The sequence below is a fragment of the Haliotis asinina genome, chromosome 4, assembly GCF_037392515.1.
Source record: "Haliotis asinina isolate JCU_RB_2024 chromosome 4, JCU_Hal_asi_v2, whole genome shotgun sequence".
NCBI lineage: Eukaryota > Metazoa > Mollusca > Gastropoda > Lepetellida > Haliotidae > Haliotis > Haliotis asinina.
In genome coordinates, this window is record NC_090283.1 from 22564528 (window position 1) to 22591012 (window position 26485).

The following is a 26485-nucleotide window of genomic DNA, read 5'->3' on the forward strand; positions in this document are numbered from 1 at the left end:
TATGGATCTGACTCATGTCTCCAGCATTCCAACTTTACTGTTACTTAGTAACACTTTTGGTGATATTGCAGTTCCTGTTATCACAAAAATTATTTACAGGAAAGAAAGGAAAGGAAGTAGAAGTGAAACTATATTTATAAAGTTCCCCAGTGTTTCGGCCAGAATTTTTGTCAGTGTTGCCAACTGGCACCTTAACTCCTATAATATGTGCTAATGCAGTTGAGACTTTTGCCATTCATGGTAACCATCGTATAGAAGATTTGTGGATTATATTTCATATTGCACCAATGTATACACTCTAGCACTGAAAAAGAGCACCATTGCATTTTTTTAGCGTGAAAAGTGCAATGGCACTGCCTGGCTGAATCAATGCCTCAGTTAAATGCTAAACCTCAATGGAAATCAACTAAAACACTATTTCCCAATCCCTAAATTTCTGAAAGATCTTGGAATAAGTAAGAATCAATCAGCTGTTAATCATATTGTCCAGAGGATCTCTGGTTCAATCTCATGTGGTTTCCAGCATGCAGCACATCCTGCTCCTGGTTGTTCTTACACTGGTAGGTGGAATACTGCTCTAGCTGACAATTGAATTGTACACACAAGCTGGTTGATTTCTTGTTGCACTCAGCAATATGCCAGCAATTGGGAGCTGATGACGTGTAAATCAAGTCAGCGAGTCTGACCATCTCATCCTGTTTGTTGCCTCTTACAACAAGCATAGTCGCTTTTTGTTGCAAGCATGGGTTGCTCAGGACCTATTCACCAGAACTGGGCATCAATCAATGTAACAGAGAACAGATCACATACGTCACCCACATGACCATCTGATCCTGATAAACATCTCTTTTAACAAGCATACAACAAGCGTACAACAAGAGTACAACAAGCGTAGGTTACTGAAGACAAACTCTAACCAACAGCTTCACAGGTTGGACAACAAAGAACTCAGATGAAGGGACGATGATGCTGCACTGGAAATTGGGACCGGCATGATTAGCGACAAAACCCAGTTGCATGTGATATGGCCATACTTATCAGGAAATAAACAATGGTAATTAATGAAAGCGACAGAGCAGCATGGGTTGGATGACAAATCAATATACAACGCAGCTGTGAGGAGGATTAAGATTAGCCATTAGTGTCATATAAATAATTGAAATTAAGTTATACATGTTTGGCTCCCTGGTGCTTGACCTTGAGAAACAATGGAACAAGGCTGTCATGAATCAGGTGCTAAATGACCGTGGCTGAGAACGTTGAAGGTCAATTTTGAAAGCCTTTACCTGGTATTCATCAAAACAACAGAAAAGTTTAATTCCTCACAATAGTACTTGGTGTGAAGAACATTTCTGATGTCAGAAATTAATGTCATACCTATATGTCAAGCCCAATCACACTCAGACCCACTTTTAAACGATCCCCAAAAAAGTGTTTCCTTCATGTGTTGAAGACAGTCATAATTTGATGTAAGATTGAGTAGGCTGTCACACCTGACCTCCTCACCTGTCGGAATGATAAGTTACCTGGGAGTAAATCCCCACAAACAATGCTGGCAACACAGTTTAGTCAAGCCCAAGCAAGGCAGTGCTACACACATGCTGGACTTTGTGTGGTGCTTGTGGTTTAGTGGCACTGAATCATATGCTGTATACAGCCTGAGTAAAGAACTGGACCTTGTCTGTATGTAAGTTATTTGAAACACTCTGTAAACAACCTACATGTCATCAGGTCATTCTTGTTCTGTTATCTTAATTTGTTTCAGTCAGTGACATGAAAATTGTGGCAAAAAAATTGATGTGGCTTTAAGCATCACTCACTCACTCTCTCGTTCACTCACTCACTCTAAATAAATATATATGGTATGGCAGGAAATAATTTAGGAAACATAGCAGATATGCACCACAATGGTGTACAGTCTTAGAATCATTTACAGACATATTTTACCTGAAAAGTATTGTGTTATTGTTTATTGACCTGTTTACACAAGAGTAGCAATGTTGTGGTGGAAATATGAAACAAAACACAAGATTACTGATACTCCATTGAATTTCATTCAGTACTCTAAGCACACTCTTACATTTATCCAGTAGTCCCACATTGACAAAGTAAGGAGAATGTATCTGATGGAGAAAAATTATCCGTAGCCCTGTCTAACATGATATGTTTGGTTGTAGAATACAGCTAAAGTACGACAGTATGCTACAGCATTGCAAATGCCTGCATTACAATATGTTGCTAAACAACATTTTTGCCAATACAGACCTAGCCATTATAATGTAATTTGTTTTATTCCGATGGGCAACCTGAATCAAAGGCTTCAAAGGCTTGCGAATACACGCATCGGATGAAGAATATTATCTTCAGTTTTTAAATATTCATTTTCTAACCTGATTAAGAAATACAGTTCACTCAGCCACCATAACGGCATTGACATTATAATAGTTCTCGGCAGAAATGTGCTTTATTAGACTATATATGCATGATGGCAGCACGAACTGTATTTCTTTTCTAAGATACCAAATTGAATACTTTCTATTTTGATTAACCTAAGTTCGAAAATATACTACAGTGTCGATAACCTAAATTAAGAATACTCGTACAGCACTAACTGACATGCTGTTCTTTTGATGTGTCTGGTGAGGGTTTACTATTGAGAGAAATATCTTCTCTAAATTATTTTAATTACATCTGTGATTAACGTAAACCATATGGGGCAATATGAACTACACATTTCTAGTACATCTTAGTGACATTTTACCCTTTGGAAAACATAAACGAACGAAGGTGCAAACCGTTTGCTGTAGGAAGCTGTATGAGGTGATGACAACTGACATGAATCTTGGCGTGGGTTACATTGTGGCATAATGCAAAAGTGTTCAATTATGAGGGGGCAGACTAGAATGGCATTATAATGAGTAATGCCGACACGTGATGCCATGCAAAAAGTGCACATTATCGTCTGAAGATGTACCGTTGCTGTTGTAATCAGCTTTTGTCAAAACAAAGTGCAAAAGTATCCGCGGGATTCTCCATAACTTCTCCACAATGGTAAAACATACATTCAAGCAATAACAATTTACAGGTTTCCCTGTATCGACTTTGCTCAATATGTGGAGGGTTTGCCCAGTGGTGAAAGCATTTGCTAAACATCATACTCAAGTACCAGGTTTGATTCCAGTCTTGGGTACAACTTGTCACAGATGTGATATCTCTTTCTTATATTTCTGGACTATTACAAAAAAATGCATGAAACCATGTTCTCACTCCAGATGTGTTAATGAAAGACTGACTCTGTATTAATGGCTGTGGATATATTAGGGGCTGGGAATTGCCCCACACTGTACTGCAGTATCTTGTAATACAGGCAAATGTACTGTAATATATATTACAATAAACGATTGATTGTCATTGAAACTAATTGTCTATCAGATAATATTTTCTGCTTAAGAAAGTGGATATAGCACAGTTTGGTCATTGGTCACCATTTTGTAGTCATGGATACAGGGGAGATAACAATGTGACAAAAAAAAAAAAAGGAATTTCAACTTCTGCAGCTTTTTCAATAGTTTATGAACAGAATTGGTACCAGATTAGACTGTAGGTTCAACAAATAATAGTTAATGCCCCAATATTTAAATACTTATAGATCTTTTTAAAAAACCCAGTATATCAGAACATTGCAAAAATACTGCAACATGTAATATCTAAAAAGTGTATTGCACTATGATGGTAATATGACCCAGTTCTAGATAATATGCAGATGAAAGAAACAAGCTGTAGTATAAGTTGATTCGATATGTGCGGCAGCTAGTCTTTATTCCGTGATGTTCTCCAGCATCATGTTTGATGTGACAGGTGTCAGCCATATCGCTGTGATTTGACAGTCTATCCTTACATAAACAGACAGTGTCTCTCAGGACATACCAGCACAGATTTTGGGAACAATGATAGATAGCCATTTTAGTCACATGTACCACAGGGAACTCAAAGAGATCTAAGTCCTGCCCTACTGATTATAGGCCAGGTCTAACAAGAAGAACTGTTCTGATTTATCTTTGAACTCTTTTTCTTCCTACATAGGTTACTTGTCAAACCTTCCTGTATAAACTCTGTTCTAATATGGCCCTTACATGGCTTGAGTGTTCAGGATTCTTGATTGGTTGCAATAAGATTTAGTAGTGCAATCAGGAACGTTGTTTCAAAAGTAATCATTTGGAAAACTTCGGTAATTTCTGTATAATGCTTCTTTAAAACTTTAACCTCTTCCTGAGCACAATGAGCAAACATTTTGTCTAGACAGAACCCAGTCAGGTAACACGTGATCAGATTGGATAGAAAGAAGGGAGATAATTCATGTTTGGATTTTTGGCTGCTAGGGATTTTTTGAGAAACAGGAAATATGGTCATATCAGAACAGAGGTTAAGTATGAAGATAGGATAGTAGCAGCCGCTGTGGGAACAGAATGCTTTGAACTCAGAGTCAGTGATAATAAGTAGTTTAAATTTAGGACCCATATCCTTTTAGTTTTCATTGAGAATGACTGAGTGGGGTTTTCATGAAGCTTTTAGCAATATTCCAGCAATATCATGGCAGGGGACACCAGAGATGAGCTTCACACATTGTACTCACATGGGGAATCAAAACCAGGTCTTCGGTATAATGAGCGAACGCATTAGCCACGTGACTACTCCACCACCCTCATTGTGAGTGACAACACTGAGGATTTTACCTTGCCTTAAAAGACAAGGGGTGCTGAGGACTCCAAGATACTAATTTCAAGGGTCCATATATGCAATATGAAGGTCATGGAAAATAATGAAATGGTGTAGTGTTCTGAAATTTAAGTAATTATGCCAAATACAGAAGCCTAATATTTCTTGTCAAGAATTTGGTATGGTGAATATTATTATGCAATCCCACGGAACAAAATCTATTTGTGGCATTCATTCTGTAAGTATGTGCATACAAGATACACTATCCTGAATACAGTTTCAAGGTTTCTAAATCCCCAGGTTTATTGAGCTAGAAAGAGTGTAAGAGTGGGTTTGCTTTTACACACACAATATCTGTCAATATCATGGCAGGGGACAACAGAAATGGGCTTCACACGTTGTACCCATGTTGGGACTCGAACCCCAGTCTTTGGCATGAGGAGCAAATGCTTTAACCACTAGGTTATCCTACTGCTCCTTAAGCGGATGAGATGATGATGTTTTGTGCCACAGTCTTGAATTTTTCACCTTTCTCATTTCAGGCAGAAAATAGTGTCTGAGAGACAAAGCAATTGATATTCTAGGAGTTACATAGGATGGGGTTTTGTTTGGAGCTTAGAGCTCCAGCAGCAAAACAAGACACTCTTTGTTCATCAAATGAAAAGTATAACCAGTCAAAATACTTTTGTCACAATATCTATCAATGTAAATTTAATTGGCAGGCAACATCTTTCTTTTTCAGTCTGAAGCATAATCACTCCTCCAGGGTTTGCAGGAACAATTCTGTACTTGACCAGAAACCTTCATGGATAAATCTTCTATAAATTATAAAAATTAAATTACGAGACCTTAGACTTACAAAAGTTTTGTGAAAGGGAGCCCTGGCATGATAAAGTAGCCTAGTGGTTAAAGTGTCTGCTCATCACACTAAAGACCTGTGTCATGGTGATGTTTCAGCAGGTACTTGAAAATATATCCTCCAAGTATATCTCTAACGTAGAATAGGAAAGATGAGTGGCCTAGTGGTTAAAGCGTTCATTCATGCTGAAGACTTTAAGTTTGATTCACTAATGGGTACAATGTGTGAAGCCCAGTTCTGGTGAATACTAGTAGGTCTTCAGCAACCCATGCCTGCAACAAAAAGCGACTATGCTTGTTGTAAGAGGAGACAAACAGGATGAGGTGGTCAGACTCCCTGACTTGATTTACACGTCATCAGCTCCCAATTGCGCAGATTGATGCTCATGCTGTTGACCACTGGATTGTCCAGTCCAGACTCGATTATTTACAGGCTGACGCCATATAGCTGGAATACTGAGAGTGTGGCTCACTCTGGTGTTCCCACTGTGATGTTGCTGGATTATTGCTAAAAGTGGCATAAAATATACTCCCTCATCACTTTGTGCTTCACATTAAGTACCTGCATTCTCAGTATAATATCCCATCTAGCTCTTATCGTTAGGTTTCCGGGGGTATCAAAAAGGCCATCGTACAATCTACTGAGGTCATTGCTTAATGAGCCACATTTCCTTAATGCCTTGGGGAGGACACATATAGAAGCTGAAAGGTTACCTACTAAATCTGATCATACAGCATTTAATCCAATTGCCGTCTATAGTCAAGCTGGCATGAGGACAATAGAAGTGGATGAAGAGGTGACGTCTAATAGGCTAATTAAGGGTCTTGTGCATGCAGGATGTTAGATTAACACTTCATCCTTGTATACTCTGAAAGCACCAAATAGTTCAGCTCTATTTCTTGAGGTATAAAAAGCTACTTTTCATAAACCATTTCACATCACCAATCATTAGAGCTTTATGCTATTTCACCTTTACAGCTCAATAGAATGGTCACCACAATGGTCTGTGAAGCATATTGATGAATTTCTGGCATGAGTAAATTCACCTGAGCTTAGATGTTTAGATTTCTTATTGGTGAATGTTGTGAACTGTAAACAGCTGCTACTTCCTCAATCATTATTATTATTATTGTCCATTTCATATTTATCATATATATTTCAGGAATAACATTCAGTCTGCAGTAAGCTGGGTATTTTGCTGCATTTAGCAATATCCTATCAATATCACTGAGGGATGAGTCAGTTTAATTCTATGGAACTTACATCGATATTCCAGTATTTCACGGCTGGGGACTCCCGAAATGGGCTTCACACATCGTTACTACATCAGAATCCAATCTGGGTCCTCGCCATGACAAGCAAATACCTTATCCACTAGCCTACCCCACCTCTCCCATTAAGGAATGACCTTCACACATGAGACCCATTAACATGAGATACCCTGTTAACTTAATCCACTCGGACAAAACAATCCAGTGATTGACATCATGAGCATCAATCTGTAAAATCTGGGTTACAATAACTCACATCACCACTTGATTCTATTTGTAGTGTAACATTGGTTAATTGACTCATAACAACTTCTGGAAGACCATTCACATTATTGTCAAATGGAGATTTATTTACCATGTTGATATGCTCTGAAAATAAAGGTGGGTGAACCTTTTGAATTCCTGAATGTCACCCAGGCAGCTAAATGAAACTAATGTTTTTTCACAAAGACACAAATCAGTTGAAGTTAACAATGGAGCATGTAGAGTAAAGGGATGATTGAACAACTTTGGCAAGTAAGTATCGCCAAATTATCGCCAATGGGATAAGTCATATGACTGTTAACCTAGGTATGCAGGCATTTGCCTTCAGTCCCGAATTTGAGTGTCTCTGGGACTCACTGTGACGGTGACTCTTAATTTTCAGTGGTCTTGGACTTATAGTAACAGAATGGCCATTCCAGACACTCTAAAATCATCATAATTTCAAGTTGTAGTATGGTCGCAGCTCAATTACAGTTACAGTCAGGCTGCGTTATTCCAGACCCCGACAATCTAGTTCCCGCGATATCCGAACAATAACTAGCTGTAACCAATCTTGTTTACTATGTAAACTCATTACCTGTTGATTCAGTAATCCAGTGCTTCACTCTCCGTATCCGGACGTTAATCAGCGGTAACAGATTAGCTAATTACACACAGTTTTGCTTCATTAATCCGGCGGTACATCAAAAAGGTTCAGATAATCCCCTCACACCATGAGCCCCATTCAGTGGTAATTGTTAAGTGACACTTCCAAGTTGAAGGTGTCATTAGTCTGTAATTTTGATCAATTAGTAGGTCTCACTTTTGGTTGGTTGGAGAAATGAGAAATTTGTAGATACAAAGAGAAAACCCTAAAGCCAGTTTTGATCTTATGTGTAAACATTTTGTTCAAGAATTCGGACATTCTATCAGCAAGAGCACAAGTTTGGACATTGGATATATGTTTTGTGATTGGCTACGATCATTTCACAGACAGATGCAATCACGTGGTTGACACGTGATCTTACTTTGTGACAATGCTGCTGGTCACAAGTGTGCCAATGTCAAACTGACAAACGTGAAAGTTCATTTCTTGCCCCCAAACACCACATCGCATATTAAGCCAATGGAAGCTGGCGTCATGAGAACTTTCAAGTCCCATTACAGGAAACATCTCGTCAAGCCTTTTATCCATTCTCCAGACGCTTAATCTCTGAGAAGCTCTGAGAAAACTGTCTGGTCCGAAGTAAAATTTTTGATGATAAACAGAAGTGTCCGGATTAACGCGGCCTGACTATTTGACTGCATTGTGTATCATAATCATCACATTGTTACAAATGGTACCACAACCCAGCTAGTAGCAAAGTTGATAATATATATTGTTACGTGATCAAACTTTGTACAAAAAGTATTTGGTCTTCTTCTGCATACTTGTTGTCATGCTAATAAATATCATTGCATCCACTGTCAATTTTTATGAGTACAGGATGCAGGAATTTGTGTCCTGTTAATCCATGGCACTTTCAGTATGCCCAGGAGCATGGATACAGGTACTTCGTAAATGTCCGTTATTATTGATGTTCATACCTTGCAAACCCTATCACAGACCAGCTGACCATTCCCAAAGGCAAACAGGAGAGGATTGATCATATCATGGCGTCAATGACCACAGCATCCGATTGTCAGCTTAACCAATCAACACTTGATCATTCTGTCCTAGGAATGGTGTTTGTGTCGCTATTGGCAAACACTTGTCGCTGATGTTGCAAAGAAAGATCACTTAACCCCAATCAATCTCCCAGGTTGTGGGAGGCTCCTTTGAGGATACTGAAATGGCTTGTGGTTATTTCTGGACTCCCGCTGTTCGATGATAGGTATCTCTGACGGCCACTGAGCGATGGTGCCAGTTTGTGCATCCTGGCTATTGAAAACAATCGATGGGAGGGATGTAGAACATCATAAGGTATTTCTGGTCTGTTTGCTTAGCTCACTCACAACTGTTTGCCGACTTCAGTGGAGAGACATAGAGCGAATATGATTACAATGGTATGGATTTACCGTGCTAAATTGTTATTGTCTGACTGTGACTATCAAAGGTACCAAACAGCTTCCTAGAGGAAATGGGATTAAAGTTATTTTCAAACCAATTGATAAAGGGGCCGTAATAAAATAACTCGTGTGTGATTTTGTTTTACTTCAGTACCTACACTGAGTAGAACCTGGTTTATATGTTTGGCCATACCATTAAATTTTGGTTGCACCATAAAAATGTCACTGGTACTAACATGTAACCTAAATATTTGTTTCGAGATTTTCATAACAAGTCCTCTGTATCAGATACAGTCAGCAGCACTTCATCCCATGATAAATGGTAAATGATGAATGACTGTTTCAGTCATGCCTTACGTTTATTTATAAATTTCAATTATACGATCATTTCTACGTACCTGTAACTGATTTGAATCCACAAATGTTTATACTTGTAACAAGCCATTATAAATGAGAGACATGTTTTATCTGCATTCACTAACTTCCGAACTAAGACACGTGATGACAGCTGTAACATACTGGAGGACATTAGCAAAACCCAGCACAATCCCAATTCTACCATGGCTCAAGAAAATACTGGATTTTGATTGGTTGTTCGGAAAAATCAAACGGCATCAATTCTGGATTGACGCTCAGCTGCTTTTAGGCCGTTTCACTGCACATTAACAAGTCTGATTGTGACAACTACTTCTGTTTGACCACAATGATGGTGGGTCGTAACAACATCGCCATGGATTTTGACACTGACTAGGTTCATATCCTATATATGACATATGTTAGGTCCAATATTTGATGCTCATTATTAGATGCGATCTCACAGTACATGCGTAACATGTAATGCTTCAACACTCATGCTGTTCAGAAACTAAATGTGCCAGGTTAGTGAAACTAATCATGTTTAGTCAAACATGGCCAAAGGAGTAGGTTCCCGTATATTTATTCAATCGGAAGAGGGCATTTTGATGACATACATTGGTTTCTATTTTGCTGTGTACCACAAATATATTTCCCAGCTCGCCTCATGTCACATTCATGTATATTTTTTATCATACTGGTTTCAAGCAGTAAAGTTAAACTGCATCAGCCATTTTTAACAAGCACCAGTGCAGGTTGGAAATAGCGACACTGCACCCTGTATACACATACAGATGCCAAGCGACTGATCATGATCGTAGGTGTCCAGCACCAGTTTGTGTTGCTCTAGCTAAAATACTGATTGGTTGAAATATTGAGTGAGTATAGTTCTACGATGCACTTAGAAAGAACACTAAGGGGATCGGGTGGTCTTGCTCGCTGACTTAGTTAACACGTGTCATTGGTCGTCAACTGCACACATTGATGCTCACACTGTTGATCACGGGGATGTCTGGACCAGCTGCCATATAGCTGGAATACTGCTGAGTGTGGCATAAACCTAAACTTACTCACTAACGATTAAAGTGAAATTTGGCAGCTGGTAGCTGGCAGACTGTCAAACTGCGTTTGGCTTTTGATTACTTACTAAGTTCCATTAAATACAGAATCCAACTGTCATTCAACAGAGTATGAAGGAGTTAAAGACAATCCCAGGATAGTTCAGGTGTGCTTCTGAGGGTTTTGGAACCCAATGATAACATCAGTGAGTAAGTGTAGTTTTATGCTCCGTCAGCAATATTCCAAGGCACCTTTTCACATAGCTAATGACAGTCTTATATCCTGTCAGTTATCTCATAGCATTCATCTCTCCTATGTCACAGTGGCATGGTGGGGTAGACTAGTGGTTAAAGCGCTCACTCAATACGTCAAAGGTATCATGGGTACAGTGTAAAGACCATTTCTGTTGTTCTCTTGCCATGATTTTGCTGGAATGTTCCTATGTCACAGAATAGTACGTAAGAGATTGTTGGCTTACGAGGGCTTTGTGAAAAATGGCCCAGCAACGTAAAGGCAAAATTAAGGACCCTAGAAATGGGTTTTGCACCCTGTACTCATGTGTGGAATCATTCCTCGTTATTCTCTGTGATGAGCAAACACTTGAAGCATTTTTTATTGAAGTTTTTTACTCCATCAACCAATTAGGAGTGAGTGAGTTTAGTTTTATGCCATTTTTTGCAATATTCCATGCTTTCCACTTACTGTTTTCTGATGATGAAATCCTTAAATTATGTCATTACGCATTTTCCAGGATCTCTATACATAAAATATCTCCACCATTTGTCTATTATGTCCAAGGGAAGCTGTTTCAGCATATGCGTGACACTCAATAAGATCTCAGGGATGCTTATGTTTATACTTTTGAGATTTGTAGCTATATTGTGAGACTGTGCTGGAATATTTAAATTCTTTCAAATGGTCTTCTACAATACCTCTAAAGTATTCGAATTCCATCAAACATTATCTGTTTATTAGTTTTCATACAAAATCCTCTCACCAGTTCATCAGCTCCAACCAGACTTCCACAATCTCGACCACTTCATGCAATGAAGTCATTCATAAAACATCAGCTCACAACACCGCCCGGTTCCTCCCACAAACTCGGCATCCAGCCGACTTATGCAATTCTGCCATGACTCAATCTTCCTCAGTGCCATCGGCCTGACGACGGCTGGGAGGATGTAAATATGAACATCGGCAGCAGCCTCAGCACAGAGAATCGGCCTATTGATTTTACAGAGCTGACAAAAAAACTAGATGGACTCAGTAGTGCAATAGTGGCATTGAGTCAATGAGATCAGTCATGTGACTGCCAAGCTGCCTCATTCACAACTGTGGACGTAACATCACTGGAACGGCCAGCTCTGTCACCCAGCACAATAACACACATGTGACAGACAAAAACAGTCTTTCTGGCAGTGGCTGGAGGCTGTCGGTAGCACATGCTGACATTGGTGCCAATGTTTATATTTTCCGTTTCAGTGATTTATTGATCTGGCTTTCAAGCAAGTTGTTGTGGTAAAACAGCTCTGAATGATATTTCCCAGCCTGTAGCGTGATGATGCTTGGTAGGAATGTGTTTGTGCATATCGGGATGAAGAGGCCTGTAGGTTCCTGTTCAGAAGCAAGGTCAGCGTGACATCAGTGTTTCCACATCTATGCCACTCAAAGAGATGCCAAACCAGCTGGGGCCACTACAAAGGTCAAGGCCATCAGATGATCCTATTCTGTCATCCAACAACTAACAGGCTCTCCATTTTCGGGTCCATTATTGGAAATATGACGTGTGAGATTGATGTGTGTGCCAAAGGGATTCACATGGTAATCTCCCAGAGGTGAACGCTTAAGTGGGTCTCATATTCAAACCCAGATGTTTTCAAGTATTACACTGCAAAGGCATCGCGCATATGGAGACTGACTATTTCTTAACCCTCCCAGTAAGTATGCTCTTTCCATTTGACTGACTTTGCAGAAACTGATTTCTTGATTGACTTACATGTTTTGAAATCACGCATGGTGACATCTTTCTAACAGATGCTCCAAGAACCTGACATATGATGACACCTTATTTACAGGCTTTCCACAAACTTGACATATGGTGACACCTTGTTTACAGGCACTTCATAAATTTGACTCATGATGACACCATATTTACAGGAACTCAATTAACTTGACACAGGGTAACAGCTTATTTACAGGCCCTTCATAAACTTGACTCATGATGACACCATATTTACAGGCACTCAATTAACTTGACACAGGGTAACACCTTATTTACTGGAACTCCATTGACTTGACACAGGGTAACACCTTGTTTAAAGGCACTTCATAAACTTGATACAAGGTAACACCTTATTTACAGGCACTTCATAAACTTCACGCATGATGACACCATATTTACAGGAACTCAATTAACTTGACACATGGTAACATCTTATTTACAGGAGCTCCATTAACTTGACATAAGGTAACACCATATTTACAGGAACTCCATTAACTTGACACAGGGTAACATCTTATTCACAGGCACTCCATTAACTTGACATAAGGTAACACCATATTTACAGGAACTCCATTAACTTGACATATGTTAACACCTTATTCACAGGCACTCCATTAACTTGACATAGAGTGACACCTTATTTACAGGAACTCCATTAACTTGACATATGGTGACACCTTATTTACAGGAACTCCATTAACTTGACATATGGTAACACCTTATTCACAGGTACTCCATTAACTTGACATATGGTGACGCTATATTTACAGGAGCTCCATTAACTTGACATAGGGCAACACCTTATTCACAGGAACTCCATTAACTTGACATAGGGCAACACCTTATTCACAGGCACTCAATTATCTTGACATATGGTGACACCTAATTTGCCGTTGCTCCATGAACAAGGTGACACCATATGAACAGGCACTCCAGTGACACCTTATTTACAGGCACCTCAGAAACAAGGTGATGCTTTATATACAGGCACTCCAGTGACACCTTATTTACAGGCACCTCAGAAACAAGGTGATGCTTTATATACAGGCACTTCATGCACATGACACACCTTACTAACATATAATAAACAATGACCCACAAGGAAGCAGAGATTATTTATACCAACAGAGTAGATGGTGAAATACCAAGCTTTACGCGTACATAGCATTAATTCCAGATGGACAGAGAAGTCACAATTCCTAGTTTTGAATTAGTTCTTTGATACATCACTAATTGACATATAATAAAAATGAATAAAAACAATCTGAACAATGTCAACCCAAAGACAAATCTTCTTATGGCAGCCAATTTATGAGGACATGCAATGAAACTGATTTGTGAAATACATTATAATAGTTGACATAAAATAGTTTCCTTGGCAATATAGCACAGTGAGGCCATATTATGGTTGAAACTGACCAATCAGCATTGAGGCTGGCAAAAATGCACATGTGAAAATATAGGAAAACTGTCTCAGAAGGTCGATATGCCTTTATGGGTAATATTTCTTGTTTTATGACTCTTTGTCCAAGTTAATCCCTCAAGGTCAGGAAGTATATTTGGTGGTGGGTCTGTATATAATAAAGCTAAATAATATTAGGGGTTTGAAATTGTGAGCAGATGATGCTAGGTCACTAGAGTGAATATCATCTGATTCAATAATTCAAAACCGCATCTGTATATTTGGATTAACCTTACTTTTATCATCATTTAATGCTGAGCTCTTGTATTCTACTACTGGACTCATTTGACAATACAGTCTATGTTCTTTGGATGCAGAGTTTTTACCCTGAGTGAGTGAGTGAGTGAGTGAGTGAGTTTTACACAAATACTTATCAACATTTAAGCAATATTGCTCAAAGTGTTTTCTTTTTTTTTTTTGAACTGGCAGTTAAATCCACTCTGTACTTTGAGCTGCACCTGTGAAGCTCGGCAAGGTACATTTATTGCTTAGTAACATATTTTATTAGCTTTATAGGTTTTTATCAGCTATTTCTTTATAGTGAAACACAGCTAGGTTGTCTCTACAAACCCATTAAGCTAGTTATAAACACAAACTATGAAGTTTTCATTCCAATATGTGAATTATTGTTTTAATGCATAAAACTGGTGTTTATGAATCTGTACTGCTTTACATAATCTACAGCACTTAGAAGCTGGTTTGATGACGAGCAGAGGTTCAATTATGTTTTCTTAAGACACTTCCCACAGGGCAAGTGACTTTAAGAAAGTAACTCATCCTGACTAATTTTCCACTTGCTCTGATTTCTATGACTTGATCATGATGATGAAATTATGAAAGAATTAATCAACACAATATTTGATGTTAATATTTGCTGGACAATTTATCGAAAACTGATAAATAGCAAAGAAAGATAACTCTACTTTATTATCACTGTGAAATTTAATATCTACATTTTGTGTAGATATGAAATGAAATCCAAGCCCAGGGACAAGTAATACACCATTATTTGATTGCCCGAAATGAAAACTGACTTGTCACGGGCATCGAGCTATGGGATTTTTTAATCCCTGTGAAGAGGAAGACTTTTCATGGATAGACAACTTCTTTATTGCAATAGATGCAATGTTTCGGTGTAGATGCTAACACCATTATAGAACAAATGGTAGTCAAGATTATGTACAAGGAGAATACACACGAAGGGTATGTGTTGTGATGACAGATAATGACTACATCAATGACTCATGATTACGGTACTCCTCCTTACAGCTTACCATCATATAATCAATACCGGTCAAGAATAAAGCTTCCCTTCTCTTTGTTCATCTGACTTCATAGTCATTATCTGTAATCATCATCATCATCATAATCATCATAATCATCATAATCATCATCATCATCATCATCATCATCATCATCATCATCATCATCATCATCATCGTAGAGTGCCAGTATTATGATCTAGCTCAGCTGATCAAAGGTGCTTTGTTTTTCCCTCGGTCATGGGATGTCAATTTCAACACCACATCATATCATACAATCTCAATTCCCTTGGGTTTGTACAACTCTTAACCTAGTTTCCCATCCCATTCGCAGCTGGGTGGGCTGGGACATACAGTCACAGTGTTTTTGTCCATGTTTTACTGCACGTCACTGTGCAACCAGGTGTATGCATGCATTCATGTGGCCACCATCTGGTCATTCACCAACGGATTTGTGGGTTTTTTTTGAGTGCATTGGCTTGTGTACTGTGCACTAGGGGCTAAGACAAACTGAAAGTGTTGGCATACCAAGCTGACTCCAAGGTTTTTACAACCAGGGTTGATCCTGGCATCTCAGGCTCACTGGATCACTAGTCCGGTGCTGTCGACAACTCATCCACCACGTGTTATGTTTGGGATTACACTTTCTCAGTAAAGTACTGATTCTAGAACATTTGATTACTAGTTGACACTTCCAGTATTGGCTGAGTGGGTTTACTAAGACAGCTGACATTGTGTGCTGGAGATTAGGTGCCTCACTGGGGGTGTGAGTTCGAATCCTGGATGGAATTTAGCCCAACAAAAGTGCTAGAATCTGTATTTTAAAGATAAAATGTAATCCCAAATATGAAATGCGTGTCATATCAACAGTCAATGTCATCTCTGTACATCAACCTCTTTGGTTGCATAAACCGAAATACCCTTCATGTAATTTCAATGGTTTGAAAAGTGCATTAAAGAATGTTTACACCATTACTATCTTTTATGACTTAAAGCGACATTATAAACAACGGTTAATGATAATGTGTACAGGTCAGACATCCAGTAAGTCATCAATGTCTATTCAAAGTTTGAGGTCAGTGATTGAGTGAATAAACAAAACTATACACCTGGAAATTAATCAAGCAACACCCCAATTTTTTCTATTGGAGCAACTTTGAAGTGTTCTGACAATCAAAATATGCCGGGTTGATATAGTTTGACACTTTTTTATTCAACAGACGATCTCTGACAAACAACTTAAAGGGAAAAAGTATCAAGACTTTGCTTTATTGCAACGAAATCCAAATTCTTAAAACTGTCTTAAATTCATGAAAAAATGGACACAATTTACTATTCATCCACAGACGTTGTTGTCAGGTGTATTAACACAAATGTCACATGGAAAGAAAGAACAGTCATCTGAGAGTCTGCACACCGACTTTCATCAATATCTAGTGTGTCCTCCCTGCGCACGCACCACCGATTCCAGACGCCTCCTCATTCCTTGGATGAGTCTCCGGATCTGATTCTGGGGGATCCTGTTCCACTCCTCATGCAGGGCAGCCGTCAATTCGTTGAGATTATGGACTGGTGGGTCTCTCTGCCTCACACGACGGCCAATAAAGTCCCACAAATGTTCAATGGGGTTGAGGTCAGGGCTCATGGCAGGCCATGGAATTCTGTCAATTGCATTTTGCCGCAAAAAATCATTTACAGCATGCGCCCTGTGAGGTCTAGCATTGTCGTCCATAAATATGGGTCTCGTTGCCAGAGGATGGTTCTCAAAATGAGGTACCACAGCCCTGTCAAGAACCTCCTGTTGGTAACGAACACCGTTAAGGTTGCCACGGATGGTAATGATATCCAACTTGCAGTTCATGGAAATGCACCCCCATACCATAACGGAACCTCCCCCAAAGGCCACAGTCTCCTGGATGTTCCGTGGAGCCATTGCTGTGTTCCTCTGCCTCCAGACCCGAGTACGACCGTCCACCATGTGCAGCAAGAACCGGCTCTCATCTGAGAAATGGACCTTCCTCCAAGAGGCAATGTTCCAGTGCAAACGGTCATTACACCAGGCCAGTCGGGCTGCCTTATGGGCTGGAGACAGTCTGGGTCGCTTGATTGGCCTCCTTGCCCGGTATCCTGCAGCTTTCAGACGATTCCGAACAGTCCTGTTCGAGATGGGTCTCCCTGGAAGCCACTCCTGTCTCAACCGAGAGCTCGAGTCGAAGGACCTGCGCCGTACAAGTCTCAGTAAAGCTCTGTCCTCCCGGACTGTGGTCTTCCTGGGTCTTCCTGGTCTAGGCAGGTCTTTAACTTCATTAGTGGCCCGGTATTTTTTCAAAAGTTTTGAAATTATGGAATGATGTCGTCCGATTTGAGTCCCGATTTGTCTTAGAGACATACCAGCATTCCTCATGCCGATTATTTGCCAACGAGTGGCCTCTGATAATTTCCTACGTGCCATGACATTGAAATGAATGAAAAACCGAATGCAATCGACAACCTGCGCTTGTAAACACCCCAGGGAAAAAGTGCATTTTTCGAAAGTTGAGGTTAAAGCAATGCACGTGCGCTGTGCAAGCTTCACGCGCGTCATATCAACCCATGAAAAGCTCATGCTGTATGTCAATACATCAAAATTGAATAATCAATCATCAAAATTACTTCGTTAAACTTTGTTAAGTTTTTATGTGTCTTTGAATTTGGTGTTGCTTAATTAATTTCCATATGTATACATACCTAGTATTGTGTATTGTGTTTTCATACTCATGATTAATCAGTGAATGTTACAATTACAACTTTTACATTCACTTCAAGTCATGTAACGTTTTGAAGTTCATTTTAATAGACTTCGAACTTATGGCACAACTAAAACTGAAATGGCACATTATTATGACAGTGTCCGTGAGGCACATTTGATGAAACCTCAGTTCCAATCCCTGAAAAGTCTTAGCATTTCCACCCAAACATCCCAAACAGTTGAATAACAGTTTTTACGAATAGTGTCTGACCCTCTGACAAATCTGGCCAATTTGCCAACGGTCAGACAGACGTCCCCAACCTGCTGGCCCCAGTGTCTGACTGAATATATTAAAATGACTTTGTCTGAAGTTGTTATTTGTAGCATCTGACACTTGTTCACTTTTTATGAATTTATGTTTATAATATTTGTCATTATAAAATGTTAATAATTTCAATGCCAATTATGAGAAATGTTAAATCTGAAATCTGTGTTGAATTTTGTTCTGTGGGTCCTGTGAATTTTCAGTGGGTCAGACAGACATCTGAAACTTACAGGGCCCAATGTCCTCTTACTTTGAAACACCATTCGTAAACACTGGAATAAAGAAGCTGTCCATCCATATAAATTCTGCCTTATATCCAAACCTTTGGACGATAAAGTCCAATTTGTCTCATCTTGTGGAATCCACCGAAGAGTCAGGTGCAGTCCTGATTGATTGTGTCCAGTTGCTGCCAGGTTGCTAGGCAAATGACAAACACTAACACCTGTATTGTAGCCGTATCAATATTTCTCCCAAGAATTTCCATGACAACTCAAAGTCAATCACACCTTAAGCTACAGTTAATTTCTTCTTGTTCAAACAATAGCAGAACCGCAGCCAACAACTAAAGGAAAGACAATTTTCAAAACAGTACTCTCTGATTATTCTCATTGAATGAGGGACAGTAAACATATAATGAACACAGTAAGACACAAGTCACACAAAGAAATATTACTTTATTCCGCTTAAGTAATCATCCAACTATTTGAAGCATCCATTAAACCGAAAGGGTGAGATTCTGTTTACCATAAGAACTATTAAACGCCATCTAAAAAAATGCAGTCTGACCAAACTGTAGAACAGTATTCTTTCAACAAAGTTCCGACGAAGACCCCAGCTTCGATTCCCCATGTGGACACAATGTGTGAAACCTAATTTCTGGTGTCCGCTGCCATGATGTTGTTTGAATATTGTTAAAATCAGCATCAAAATAAACTCAATCACTCACTCACATTATAAAGATCACAATGAAAAGCAAGCATACAAGCTGGTATTTGTGAGTGAGTGAGTGAGTGAGTGAGTGAGTGAGTGAGTGAGTGCATGGTTTATGCCATCTATTGTTTTGTAGTTTGTGAGTGAGTGAGTCCTATAATAGCCTGTATTGTTTCTTGATTGTTGCTGTTTACCTGAGACCAGGGCCCGCTTGCACAGAGCAATCTTAGTTACAATCAATCTTAGGCAAAACAAAACAGGGCAAAAAAAAAAAGAAAACAAGCAAGAAAACAAGCAAGAAAACCCCCCAAATCTTTGTAATGATAACGTGGAAGATAACATATGTGGTAACTCGTACCTCGTGGGCTATTCTCTGATTTTTCTACATTCTAATATTATTTATGAACTAAGAATGTCATACTGCAACCACAGAAATATCACATTTTATGATAAAATATTTCTTGATTGTTGCTGTTTACCTGAGACCAGGTGTGCTGTAACCAAATTTCACATAGGATTATACAGCATTATTTTATCTAACTTTATTCAGTCTTGGTCTAAACATCCCCTCCTGCAAACCTCCTTAAAAATTCTTCATGACACATCTCTGTGCCTGTTCCAGAAAGTGCATGCACAAGTAAATGCACTGAAATTATGGTTATGATGTACTAAGGCAAGTGGTTTCCCTCATGGAAAAGACTGGGTTCAATTCAGCATTTGAAATATATTACCGCCAGCTCAGAGGCCCAGCACTGGTTGTTATTGTATCGTCAGTGTCACACATGTGCAGGCCTTTATGGCTTTGAGTAAATTATCTGTCAATTACTTTTTAACTGGAATGTTTCCCAATTCACAGTCCATCACATTACTATACGTTACAGTTTCACTTACTGATATTTCAGCGCTTTGGTGTTGGAATGTCAACACCAGGCTAACAAATATTAACTCCTCTGTGTGCCACAGGCTTCGCTTGATTTTGTAGAAACAGTGTGAAACTGTGTACAATGTAGTCTATTTTGTGTCCAGTTTTTCTGGTTTGACTTTAACAAAATGGGCCTGCAGATTTCATTCAGGGCCTGTAGATTTTAAAGCCTGCATTTAGCAGCAGGCCCTGATGGCCGGCTGGTAAATTAAAACACTGCAAACACTGGTCCAATTCCCTCCACAGACCATGAATATTCATTAGAATCGTAGCATCCATATTATATTCACAACCTACAAATGTCTCTTTAGGAAAATGGTTTACATCCCTTTAAGCACCTCGCAGGCCACCATGTTTGTTTACTATCATACAAGCTGAAAAGGAGAATCAAGTGCACATGCACCAATCCACTGACCTGGATAATCATATTCCTGATAATAATTTGAAGCCTCAATGAGCAATCTGGCTAGAACTTGACTCCATGTTAAATAAATAGATTATGTTATTGTTACTGATAGAAGATTGCCACGCTAATCCACACGACTAACACATAATGATTTTGTTTCAGGAGATGCAGCTGCCAAAACAATGAAACGAGAGGCATGACATCCCCACTGAAACCCCATTACCTGAAGACTGTTTACCTGGATGCAACTTTAATCAATCATGAACCAACATAATTAACAGGCCTAATTACCACTTCGTGAACGACCAGCATCTGTCTAGATGATGACCAACTGAAGGAAACCAGTGTCTCTCATTGGACACCAGATCAGGAAAGCACTAGCATCGGACACAAGTGTCCCACGTTAATACATAACAGCAGTGCCTAACATCAACACAAGACGGCAGTGCCCAAACCCACTCAGGATATCAGTGCCTCTCACCAAGACAGAACACCAGTGCCTCACACAAAGTATCAGTGCCTCATCTTAACATAAGATACCAGTGTCCCAGTACAAGGCACAAGTCTCCACCAGGACACCAGTTGCCCACTTCAACATAGGACACCAGTTGCCCATTTCAACACAAGGTATCAGTTGCCCACTTCTATACAGGACACCAGTTGCACACTTCAACACAGGACACTAGTTGCTCACAAGACACCAGTTGGCCAGCTGCTCACAAGACACCTGTTGCCCACTTCAACAGAGGACACCAGGCTGTTCACTTAAGACACCAGTGTGTTCTACACCAACACACAACCCTGTACGTCACATGGATGCAGAACACCACTGTTCATCATTGATGCAAGATACCAGTGCCCCAAACCAACAGAACTAGTGCCTGCCACAAACATATGCAACCAGTGTTTCAAACCAACACTTAGTCCGTTCCACAAACCACAGCTGACAAGTAGATCACATGAACATAACAGACAACACCCAGCTGAACACAGGACACCAGACCCAGTTGAACACAGAACACCAGACCCAGCTGAACACAGGACACCACACCCACCTGAACACAGGACACCAGCGTCTCACATCAACACAGAAGATGTAAGCCACATTTCTTTCAATACCACATTCCCAGGCAATCCAACTGCACAGGACTCATACCCACAAGACTCATGCGATAAATTATTTATCTCCAAAGGGTGCTTTCATCCAATTATCACAACAGAATCCCAGCAACAAGGCTTGGTTTCAGAGGTCAGAACAATCAAGAAATTTCAGACCAGGATTGAAAGAACTTCTAATCAATCAGTTTTCCACGATAAAGTTTGAAGGGTGTTCTGTGATATGTACAACAGAGAGGCTCAAGTCAATCACAGTTATTGATTTCCAGCAACTGGCATCTATCAATATTAGCTGAAATGCAAATCCAAGTGCATTATCTGCCTGGCTTCCATGACACATAAGCTTTACAGCACTGTATTCAGGATTTAGTACACAGATGACTGGAGACTGCATCGAGATCGGTTCCAAACATGGCCATCTCATCATCCGGCCAGACGACACTCTCTTTTCTTTCAACTCAATGCTGATTACCTTCTAAATATATCTGACATTCACAAGAAATATGAATGGATGGATTTCATAGCTATTCACAGCGGCAAGTAAGACTCGAGGAGAATGTTCTATGTTCCATTGGCTTTTCTGTGAACTCATCATATTCAGTGTCTACAAAACAACATGGAAAATAGGATTATTTCAAGATTATGGTTTGTGATGTGATACTGTATTAACATCTGAGACCCACTTTCCAAATGGCAATTCTGTGATACTGGCCAGCGCACAGTTTGTATTTCATAACCAGGACATACTATGCAACACTGATAATGAAGAAAAAGGGATGCTTCAATAATCCTTGTTTTCTAACCTATGCTACGAGGGTAGTCTTCTCCCTACTAGTTCTACTCAGCGCTTCCCAGATAACATGTACTGTCATTTTCATGCTTGTTTGTCGCAGAAGTGCTCGCTACCTTGTGTTGACCCTTGGCCTTACTGTTGACCCCTGTATAGGTCAGGGCATCCCTGCGTACATGGCATCCCTAGTTCTTCTGGTGACAGTGCTTGGTTTTGGATGTCTAGGTCGAAAGGCAACTTCAGTGATTTTGATTTTTCTGGGAATTTGTGATGTTGGAGTTTCAATATATCTTCACGTGACACAGATAAATCAAGACTTTGGTCAAATTGCGACAGATTTGAACCACACGCTATCTTTATGTGGTGAGGATATTGATGTATTTCTGAATGGTACTCTCAGCAACACCACGTACACCTTTGACAACAACCTCCCAGCTTGTCCTGATATTCACAACATACTAACAAAAACCTGCACAGAAAAAATCTCTCTTTTTTCAGACACACTCATATACAAAGATATGCAATCATGTTCTAGTATTATCGAACAATCTCTCACTGACATGAAGTTCAAATATTACCCAATTTCTCTCCCTCTCATGTTTCTATCGCCAGTTATGTACATAGTGTTAAGCATTTCCTTGTTTTATATCCAACATCGAGACAAGAAGCTACCCGGCTATAGACGAAGGGAGCATATTCTCCATACCCCCGAGTTCCGGGAATGTTCCACAAAGGACACGGACGAAATTGATGTAGGGTCGAGGTGGACTCTGAAACTGTGCTTGTTGAATCTGTTGTGGTGTCGTTGTGTTGTGTTGTTCAAACAACACTACTGTTGTGGTGTGAGGAAATCTCGGAAAGATAATCGGGATATATATGAATTTGAAGCATTACCAATGAGACTCTCGCATGAGGAGCCGATGACGTCTGTTACACAGCTTGTATGACAGTTGTTGACAGCTCGTGTTTCTTGTGAAAAAGCCAGTTATAACTGCAGTACGGAGTGAAAATGCTGGCAACTTGTGTCCATCAAGGATATGTGGTTGACAGTTGGGATGACAATGTTGACAGTTTTTTCACCTGCACAGAATATACTAAACTTGCAGCCCAATATGACAAAGTGTTGACAGTTTGTGTACATCAAGGAGCAGATATGTGGTTGAAAGTTGGGATGACAATGTTGACAATTGTTTTACCAAGATAGTTAACGTGCAGCACAGTATGCCAGATTGTTGACAGCTAATGTCCACTGAGGAGTTGATATGTGGCTGACAGTTGGCAGAGCTCCAAATAAGCTAGGCATTTGCAGAAAATATGTTACAGAAAAGTTTAAATACCCAAGAAAAATATATGCAAAGAAAACTCACTAAATATCCATGTCAACACTATTCATGTCAAAATAACAATGCATATTTATCCAATACATTAAGATCATGCTGTGTATCGTATCAGTTCAAAGCCAATCAGGTTTTCCGTCTGTAAATATTCATGATTGAAAAACATGTGAAATGATTCTAAATGCATTTAAAATGTACAACAGAAATAGAATACTAATCGTGGTTTATCAACCCTTCACCAACTGGCCCATCTGTAGAAGCAACCAATCAAATAGCTGTAAACAAACTGATAATGGTGACCAAGTGTGACTGAAAGCTTCCATACTCAAAATAAATTGTGTAGTTTTTTACACTTTACATATAGAAAACTACTTCATTACAAGATTTCTAGATACATTAATAGGCAAGTACTGTGTTTCACAATCAGAATCAATTGCCAGTGATATTTTAAATGAACTTTAACATTAGATACTCACGACAGGGAAGTGAAACAACACGATTGGAAAAAGGCTTTGAACAAAACTAACTGTTAGAGAGAAGACATGGCTGCTATATGATTTAACAGCTATCTTGGAATCTTGTTTAACACCAATATGGATATAGAGTATGTCACATATTATTTCATGCAGCACGCAGTTGATAAAGCTGTATTAGCTAGAATTTGGCCTTGTTGGATAGATTTTGCAATAATCTAATTTTAGTTCCTGTTTTACAAATTTTTAAGAGAAACTAAAGGCTGGATCATAAAAAAAAATAAAATAATCACCAATCAAAGTAATATTCCTTCAAATACTCTAAGTATTATACTTTTAGCAATTTCAGGGACAAAAAACAATCTAAAAACATTTTTCTTGTAAGTTTACATTTTTGGCCAATAAAAACATTGGGATTTTATTTTTTGAGTGGGGAAAACTTAATTTATATTTATCTTCTTACACTAGAAAGAATGTGACAAGCAGATCCATAAAACAAGGAATGATACTGATCTGGTGTTATTGAATAAAACAATGTTGCACCAGTTACATTTATCTGAAATGAATACCCAGATTTAAAAAAGATGGTGGGTATCATTGTAACCTACATGGTCAAAAGTTTATCTGGAGCTCGGATGACAATTGTTCCACCAATTTAAGATACTAAACTTGCAACACAATATATGTCTGCCAAGCAGATGATATAAGGTTAATAGCTGGGATGACACTGAGAACAATTGTTTCACCAAGATACTGAACTTGCAGAGCAATAAGACAGATTGATGACAGATGGTGTCGACTAAGCAGCTAATATGTGGTTAACAGTTGCGATAACAATGTTGGCAACTGTTTCACCAGCACAGAGAAGATAAAAAAGTTGTAGTGTAATACTGATTGTTGACAGCTAGTGTCCATCAAGCTTGTGATATGTTTCATGTGTTTCTAATTCAGTTGTGGATCAACTCTGAAAGACAGTCAGTTTGAAAGCTAACAGCTACTCTCCAATACATAACATGGCAGAGTGATGCCATCTTGTACATCACCTGTACAGAGCAGATGAAACCTGAGTAACCAGTAATGCCATTGTCATTGACAGGTCTGATCTGTGCCACACAGACTAGGAACTGTTGATATGTTTCATCTTCACCAAGTGATATCAACTCTCTATGACAGACAGAAAGGTGAAAGTGTGTCCCATGACCAAAGTGTTGAAGTCTTGTGTTTCACTAGCACAGAGCAAATCAACTCTACAAGCATGTGGGACAGTTGACTGGAATGTTTAATAACACACATGTGTCCCACAGTTAATAATATCCTGTGTTCCACCTGCATAGAGCAAATCAACTCTACAAGCAAGTGGGACAGTTGACTGGAATGTTCAATAACACACATGTGTTCCACAGTTAATAATATCCTGTGTTTCACCTGCACAGAGCAGATCTACTATACAAGCCAATAAGACTTCAATAAGAATGGCCAACAGTTTATATTCAGTTGACACCTGGGATGACAAATTAGTAACATCCCGTGTTTCACCTGCACAAAGCAGATCAACTATACAAACCAGTATGTCGGTTGAAAGGAATGTCCAATAGCTTATATGTGTTCCACATGTGGGATGACAAATTAATAACATTCTGTGTTCCACCTGCATGAAGCATTAACACTCTTCAGAACACCAGGACAACTTGTTGATATTTGTGTTCCATCACGATAGGATGACAACATGAATATGTAATTTCCACCTGGAAAGGACAGACTAACTCTGCAAGACAGGAAAACACATTGTGGACAGCATGATAACTACTCTCACAGATGGAATGGTTTAGAAAGTTGGGATGAGGAAAGTGTCTAATATGCATGATTCACACTTCTGGAAACAGGAAACACTTAAGGATGAACGTTTCTTTAGTGGTTTTAATTCGTTGCTTTTTCTCCCTTCATCACGTCAGTGACTTGTACATGTAAATTTATAAACTGTCTCACATTTTAACTAGATAAAAGACAATGGTCTAAACATTGTGGACAAATATTTCCAACTCTGAAGTTGACATTTCTTGCAGACACGGGATGAATAGTTGTTAACAATTGTGTGTCTCCAATGAACTGAACATTTACATGTGATAACTGTATGTACAGTCTGATACACTGTTGACAATTTTGAGTTTCATAAGGATTTAC

At 39.2% G+C, this 26485-nt stretch overlaps 2 protein-coding genes across 3 annotated transcripts in view; one reads left to right on the plus strand and one right to left on the minus strand.

Moving 5' to 3' along the window:
* The window catches only part of LOC137281392 (cilia- and flagella-associated protein 300-like), a 43508-nt gene that overhangs the window by 1127 nt on the left and 15896 nt on the right, over positions 1-26485 (minus strand). The window lies entirely within an intron of this gene.
* Positions 1607-24590, plus strand: LOC137281391 (uncharacterized). Of its 2 annotated transcripts, none has more exons than XM_067812587.1 (2): positions 1607-1683; positions 20751-24590. In XM_067812587.1, the coding sequence occupies exon 2, from the start codon at positions 22467-22469 to the stop codon at positions 23439-23441; it is 975 nt and encodes a 324-aa protein (XP_067668688.1). In that variant the 5' UTR covers positions 1607-1683; positions 20751-22466; the 3' UTR covers positions 23442-24590. The 2 variants fall into 2 exon arrangements, with proteins under 2 accessions (XP_067668688.1, XP_067668689.1); XM_067812588.1 differs by lacking the exon at positions 1607-1683 and adding an exon at positions 12440-12488.

Coding starts and splice junctions, on each gene's coding strand:
- LOC137281391 (XM_067812587.1), top strand. CDS start 22,467: ATGAAGAAAAAGGGATGCTTCAATAATCCTTGTTTTCTAACCTATGCT.